The 7814-nt window shown below is 41.5% G+C and overlaps 2 protein-coding genes across 2 annotated transcripts; both read right to left on the minus strand.

Moving 5' to 3' along the window:
• Window positions 1-796: 796 nt before the first annotated feature.
• On the minus strand, window positions 797-2862 carry LOC104944149 (zinc finger FYVE domain-containing protein 1-like). Its single transcript, XM_010769975.1, has 2 exons — window positions 1438-2862; window positions 797-1348 (listed from the first exon to the last, which is right to left on the minus strand). Exons 1-2 carry the CDS (start codon window positions 1936-1938, stop codon window positions 797-799), a joined length of 1053 nt encoding a protein of 350 aa, XP_010768277.1. The 5' UTR covers window positions 1939-2862.
• A 1420-nt stretch (window positions 2863-4282) lies between these two features.
• LOC104943233 (rho-related GTP-binding protein RhoV-like) lies at window positions 4283-5477 on the minus strand. The gene is made up of 3 exons (XM_010768953.1): window positions 5235-5477; window positions 5106-5164; window positions 4283-5020 (listed from the first exon to the last, which is right to left on the minus strand). The coding sequence occupies exons 1-3, from the start codon at window positions 5392-5394 to the stop codon at window positions 4571-4573; spliced, it is 669 nt and encodes a 222-aa protein (XP_010767255.1). The 5' UTR covers window positions 5395-5477; the 3' UTR covers window positions 4283-4570.
• Between the last annotated feature and the right edge of the window lie 2337 nt (window positions 5478-7814).

Here is a 7814-nt window from a genome sequence, read left to right on the forward strand (position 1 = left end):
ATGCCTCTGTAATTGGCACACACCCTCTGATCTGACTACGGCAGATGTGTAATATTTAATGCAGCCGAACCGTGTATTACAATGCCGTTATGTGATGACTTCCAACAACGCACTCTCACTCCCTAAGCGTCCAGGAGCGACGCTTGGTCAGGGTGACCATGGCGTGCAGTTGGGACGCGCCAAGGCTCCTTCAGCTTCATAAACGGACGCAAAGAGCTTTCAACTGATTGCAATGTATTCCCATCTGCGGCGGGATTTGACGCTCATGGAAGCACGGGCATTCGTTTGTGTCGGCTGCCCTTAAAAGGCAATGTGAGCGTCCATTCCCATTGGATAGTGAGTGGCATCGAGTGGCCAATGGTGGTGGTGGGGGTTATGGTATGGGCAGGCGTATGTTATGGACGACGAACACAGGCCACTCGATTCACAACTTTACCCTAACCCTAACCCTAACCCTAATCCTAATCCTAACCCTCACACCAGATACTGACTGGTTTTCGGACCCCCCCAGACCCCCCCAATAAAGCAAAAATACACGTTTCAGAGTGGCCTTTTATTGTGGCCAGCCTAAGGCACACCTGTGCAATAATCATGCCGTCTTAACAGCATCTTGATATGCCACACCTGTGAGGTGGGATGGATTATCTCGGCAAAGGAGAAGTGCTCACTATCACAGATTTGTGAACAATATTTGAGAGAAATGGTTATTTTGTGTATATAGAAAATGTTTTAGATCTTTGAGTTCATCTCAAGAAAAATGGGAGCAGAAACAAAAGTGTTGCGTTTATATTTTTGTTCAGTGTAGTTGGACCTTAGAGAAGCAGAAGTGTTTAGATTTTGTACCTGAGCCAAGCAGTTTAGTGTGGACTGTCTCATGGAAGATGACCACTGCAGGGCCCAAGGTGGACAGAGGGACATCCAGGCCACAGCGGGCTGTTGTGGCCTTCAGTTCCTTGGTGAAATGCTTCAGGTAAGCATCCGAGGCATCGCCGAGAAACTTGAACAGGTCATCATGAAGACGGTCGGCATGGGTGCGGTAGATGATGAGGTCGGAGATGGCGAGCACCTTGAGCAAGAGTCGGGTTCTCTGGCCCTGTTTGGAGCTGTTCCCCAGCAGCCCCTCTGTGTCGATGACTACTACTTTACGGAAGGGGTCAAATGCCGCCCACACACCCACTGTGCAGGATTCTTGAGTGGGAGAAGTTTTAAACACTTCTCTGCCAGTGAAGAACGTGTGGTTCAGGGTGTGAGATTTGCCCTCTCCCGTGTTGCCAAAGATGGACACCACCTTTAGCAGCTGGTCAGGGTTACAGCTCAGGCTCTTCACAAATGAAGCTTCATCTTTTAACTTTGGAGAAACAACAGTTAAGAAGTTAAAAACATGTTTGTTCGTAAAGGTATTTGAATTAGGCTCCTATACAAGTGTGCACAACTCACCTGCATTTCCTCATTCTCATCTACCAAAAGGAAACTGAAAATCTTCTCCAGGAGTTTTGCTCTCTGAGATTTGGCCTCATCTTCTATTTGGACAGCGGGCGAGGCCGGTGTCTTGACAGGGATGACCTCCGCAGGTTTGGGTGGTGGAGGGTAAGATGTCAGCTGGTGTTTCTTCTTGTTGCCTCCACTGTGGGTGCGTTTCTGGCATTCTAGGCACAAGTTAACTTTGCAGTTCTGGCAGCGGACCACAGATCTATTGCATTTGCCATTGTCTCCTTTGCAGTTCTCACAGTAAGGGACATGCCCAGGTCCTATTTGAACACGCTCATGGCTCTTCAGGCGCTCCTGACTGTGGAGCTCGAGCTCACAACGGACACATTGCAAGCTTTTGCATTCATTACACTTAAATGCAGCCTCCTCAGAGCCATCACACACATAACTCTCTTGACATATTAGGCTAGTATTAACTCCCTTTTCTGAAGATGAGCCATGCCCGCTCATCGTTTCTTACAAGCTAAACTTGAATTCAGAACAGTGCTTATTGGAATAGCTTTGACAATCAGATATTTCGAATAGCAGTAATTTAAAAATGTAAGTGACAACTTAAATTACCAAAAATAATGAAAACATCAATTTAAAACAGCTGCATGGGAACAGGGCTGGTGATTCCCTGATTGTAACAACTTACTTTCACACAATAATACAATAAATCAAACTTGTTTTGGCAGCATGAATTTCAAACACTTGTTTAAATAACTAACAGTGAGGCAATGGACCAGAAGCAGCCGTGTCCTTTAGTTATACTTGATATGGTTTCACCACTAATAGTTAGCTTGTTCATGAACCAAAGTTAGCATTTAGCTGCAGCATAACAGAAGTTAAAATAAAGGTTGGCGAATAAAATAATACAAAAACATGTAGGCCCTACAGGTAGCTAGTAGCGACCGAGACAATGAGCTCTCCCTGAAAGGATGAATGTGCAAATGTTGATGCTAACAACAGGCTAGCTGAAAACTGACCCTCAGTAGCTCGCTGGCAAACTCGGTAGATAATTTGGCACCAAAGCAGCAAAAACGTCAGCGTTGCTTAGCTTTCAGCTGGTTGGTTTCGACGGATAGTTGTAACTTTTTCCAGAGAAAATATGTAATTTAAAGGCCAGCTAGTCCCATCAGTTAAAGCCGTACAAACAAGCAGCTAGCCTCCAGTCTGTCAACAGAACTGTAACAACATATAAACAAAAACAACTACCAGTCGATGTCAAAAGCTCGGATATCAGCGGACTGTTTTTGCTTTCAGACGGGAGGGAAATCCGCGCTATTCCGTTTAAAAGTCTTAAAAAGTGTTACTGTATTTGGATCCTTCCGAGCAGTGTCATTGTTTTGTTCTTCAGCCCCCTCCCTGGCAGATTTCTCTAGCTACGTTATTTTGTTGCCAGGTCAGATCAGCTGATCAGATTATTTTCAGTCACAGGGTCAGTGTAGGGTAACGCTCTGTTGCATGATGGGAAACGTAGTTCTTACAGACAGACCCAGCTGAGACGACTGTTTGTGTACATTTGGTGTAAAGTAACTAAAGTAGATATACTCAAGTAAGTAGTACTGTACAATTTTGAGAGACTTGATTATTTAAATGATTTTGCTTTGTACTTCTACCCTTCTACGTTAATGTTGTAGCTTTAGTTACTGTACAGATTTTAATAAATGATGTGAAATATAATCAACACTTAAAGAAGACTTTAGTTACACCTGAGGTAAATTCACAAGCTTCTCTGCAGCATGCAAGGTAATTAAAATGAACTGCACCTAATAACACTCTAATGCACAATAATCGAAACAGAAACATGTAATATATTATATTATTCTGAAATGTGCTGAAATATGCACAATTAGTTCAAGGGGCTCCTGTTGGTTCTATATTCTGATGCTACTTTTTACATATAACTGATTATTCCTACACTGGTACTTCTTCTTTAACTTAAGTATAAGATCTGAATAGTTCTTCCACATTTTCCAAAAGGGTTTTATGTGCTCCCGAAACTTGTTTGCTACTCAACTCAAAGAACTGATCTTCAAAATGATGACTGCTATTAAACCTGATATAACATTTCTTGTATAGGTCTGCAGTTTTTAATAATGTATTTATGCTGTATCTGTTCTTAAATGTATTTTGCTTTTAACCTGCAAAGCACTTTGAATTGCCACGTGCAGAAAAGTGCTATATAAATAAAATTGCCTTGCCTTGCCTTGCCTTGCCTTGCAGGGTTTAGCTGCGTGTTTACACCCAGTCTTAGCTTTAGGAACTCCAACCAGTTTAACCTCTTGGACGTATACGGATTGCATAATATTGATTCTGCCTAGTAAAATACCACCAAAAATATTGCAAGATGGAAACAAGAAGCACAACCATATTTAAGATAATGCATGCAGGGAATATGTTGTTTTTTTCTTTTGTGTTGATTAATGCAAACAAAATGTAAAATAATCGTTGGAATAATAAATTGTTGCGTTACAGTTGGATGAATTGTATCCTTATAATCACAATCCTTTATTGGCAAACCTTAATTACAGCAATAAAATAAAACAAATCTGATCACCAAAACATTCCATGTGGAAGGCAGCTTCAAAGTAATTGTGTGGCAATTGTAAGCATGCTCAGCACAAGCTTTTTAGACAGAGGATGGATTTAAATGGCCTTTGTCTCGTAAAGTAGCTCTTCAAAGCATCAGCAGGTGACCATTTATCTTAAATGACACTTTGTGTTTTCCCTCCATTTCTTCCCTGACAGTAGCTTCAACAGCAGGATCTTCATACTTAAAAAATACAGAAACTGGCAATAAAAGATGTGTTACACCTTAGTGCTTTTATTACAAACAGTTGACACAGCACACAAAAATATGAACAACAAATAAATCATCAAACAAACAAAAGGGAAGACAGAAAAAGAGCAGAATCTACAGCGTTCATTGTGCAGTAATTTTTTTATAGGATTATCACATTTCATTCCATGTGTTTTAGTGCACAAATCACATCCTGTAGAGAAATATTCAGATAGAAATGCATGAATTGTCATAAGAGTCCCCAAACAGACCGTATCCACCAAGCAGAGCACATTAAATCCGCTCTTTGATTCTACATCAGATGAATCTGAAGATTTTCCTCCATCGACCATCACAAAAAGTCTTGAAACGTTTAAGCAGGCTGTGCTTTTTAAATGTGTTGCCAGTGTGCTTGTGCTTGATGGCAGCAGATACAGCACGGTCAAACACATCTTTGAGGTTATGCTGTGTCAGGGCTGAACACTCCAGATAGTCATGAGCTCTGATCCTGTGTGCCAGTCTTCTTGCCCGGCAAAAGAGCACTGGGCTGGTGCCTCGCTGGTCCAGGTGAACCAGGACGTCCACATTGGTGCAAAGGTCTGACTGAGTTCCAACCAGGACGATGGGAGAGGTCGGGTTTCTGGCTCGTATCTGAGGGATCCCTTTGGAGGTGATGTTTTCAAAGGAGACAGGGTTGACCAGGCTGAAGCAGAGGATGAAGACGTCCACGTGGGCATAGCACAGAGAGCGGAGATGGCCAAACTCCTCCTGTCAGATCAAATAATAACACATTAGGAGGAAAAGGACTAACTCTGGCAAATAAATCACAGTCACAAGTAGTGTGTGCATTTACCTGTCCAGCTGTATCTATCAGTTTGATGCGAGTTGGAATCCCATTTACATGAACCAAACCTGGAAGTAGAAATCAGTGTTATTGCTGACTCAAAAAACCATTAACATTCAAAGAAATGCCTTTACTCACCAGTGAAAACATCAAAAGCTGTTTGGTGGTAATCGCTGTTGTATCCATTGAAGATGTAACTGATAACCATGCTTGTCTTCCTCACAGCTCCATCACCAACCAGCATGCAGCTCAGCTCATCCCTCAATCTGATGGGTTTATCATGTCTCTGACAAGCCATTTTTCTTTGCAGTATCAGCCTACTCCATTATCTAAGCAGTTAGAAAGTCCAGAGAGTAACAGTAAGAGTGAAGCATTACTGTAAAAGACGTCTTCTCCACCAGGGGCCCGTTGGTGACAATAAAGGAGAGGGGACACCTCAATTTGAAAGAACAAAAGGCGCCCAATCAGATGAGATGTTCCCCAGCACTTTGTCCGTTTCCGTTTGATGGTGATTAACATAGACACTCCCACCTAAACGGGCCGGATCATGCTAAAAGTCAACTGATATGACCTTGAATGCCTGTAATGAAAGTACAGCAACTGATAATGAGAATTTATGTTGGTAGTGCTATCTATAATATATAGGTTAATATGCTATACTCCATAGATAACTCTTGGGGCATGAGAGTAACATATTATAAACCAAACATAACTTTAAAAGTGTATATTGTGTGATATATGTTTGTGATGAGTACTTTCTAGTTGAAAGGCTTGGGAAAAGTAGGCTAAATGTTTTTAAAAGTAGTGCTATATATTAGCGTTTGCGTATCGCGTTTGTCTGTCGTTCAGTAATGTACAAAATTGACCACAGACTGTACTCAATATTTAACTGCAATACCATTATTTATCCATAGAGGGCGGTGTTGCTCCAATATTGGCTTTGGCATGATGGCGTCCAATTTACACTACAGTAAGTAAGTTAGATGCTGCTTTCAGTTTCCTCTGAACAGACGACTGTATTCACAATTAGTTTCACATATGAGTAGTTTTATGTGCAAAATATCTCGTCTTCAAGAGAGAAAGCAATGTCATGTTTCGCCAAATAACTGTTTTTATTTCATAATTAATGTAATTATTTTGTCAGTTCAGCTTTTCATCACATCACACTCACACTACCACATCACACATCCCACTTCATTTTTTCTTGGTTGCCACTTTGTCATATTGTTCATGTGTTTTCGACCTATAAATCAATTTTCTGAAGGCAGCTCTATTCTCCTATGACAAAGGGGCAAAGGGCACAGCTGAGGGTGCATTGTTAGACTGTCACCAGCTGCAGTTTATAGCAGAAACTTCATGTGCCATGTTTCATCCTGCCTCTTTCAGGGTGATTGGGTTCATAAATACACAAAATGACATTGCAAAAATGATGATATGACTATGGCTTATGATAGTTACTATCTTAATGAAAATAATGTGTGGCATTGTAAGATGCACTGGTGCTCTTGATGGTGGTACTAGTGTGTCAGTGTAGATTATTGTTCTGTCTTTGCAAGTCACACCAAAGTTATGAATGTCATATCTGAGCATTGATTCTGTTTGTCCTTGGCTCAACAAAGACTGCTTCATTGGCATCCAAAGCTAATATCACACTGAATCATGATGTGGATCCTGGTGCAAGTCGATAGAATGTACTCAAAGTGTTGCATGTCTTGCATTGCTTGACATTATTATGTTGTTTCAAGTTGTACTGACATTATTTGCTTTGCACTGCTTACTGTATGGTGCATGGCTGAACAGTAGGGCTATGGAAATAAGAAATATGCTGGTGATGATGCTTTTGATCAAGCCATCACATCATGATCACACAGCAATCCTCTGACCTTATGAGCTAGGCACTCATTGTCTGAATGGTAGTAAATAATTAGACGTTGTGTAAGTGTGTTGGGCTTTTATTTACCTCACTGCAGCTGTATAGTTTTAGGCTAAGGCTACACATTTAAAACCCAAACTCAACATTATCACAGCTGTAATGCAGAGGAATTGCAAGAGCATTCTAAGATGTGGTTTTGGAGACCAGGAAACGTTTGTGGGTGAAAATACAACTTAAAACAAAGTGTTGTTCCTTATCTGTCTGAGCCTGCAGGAAACTCTGTGTGCATTGTGTTGTAAGGTCTCAGCTTCCTGTTTGCCGTTGTTTCTCCCTCACTCGTTCCCTTCTCCCTTTCTCTCCCCCTTTTTCCCACCACCTGCGCTGTGAGTGATAGAGTTTATTCCCCATGGTAGGAGGACAACATCTGGTCACCCCCACTCCCCGACACACGTCATGTCACAATCTCGACTCCCATGCTGTACCTCTGGCAGCTGTGAGTCACAATCGTCCTGTTCCTTAATCCAAGGTAAATGTCTAACACAGGAAACAGTCTTTAAATATCTCCACATCCAAAGAGTCTATTTCCTGTAACAGCCACATTTATGATCACATATCAACCTGTAAGCTTCTCTTCAATGCTACGAATGCATAGATGTGCACTCACAGTATATGCACAGCGCTTTGCAAGCTTCACATTTATCTGACCTTGTGCAGCAGATGTCAGCACTGTGCTGATATTTTGTACTGTGAACATGTTGTTGGTTCTGAATTCTCACGCTCTTGCCCTTTGCATGACTAGACATGCAGAAATGTATCCTGACATAGATTTATAGAGGTAATCTGCT

Source organism: Notothenia coriiceps, unplaced genomic scaffold (genome assembly GCF_000735185.1).
Source record: "Notothenia coriiceps isolate Sejong01 unplaced genomic scaffold, NC01 NC01_scaffold00000015, whole genome shotgun sequence".
Classification (NCBI taxonomy): Eukaryota; Metazoa; Chordata; class Actinopteri; order Perciformes; family Nototheniidae; genus Notothenia; species Notothenia coriiceps.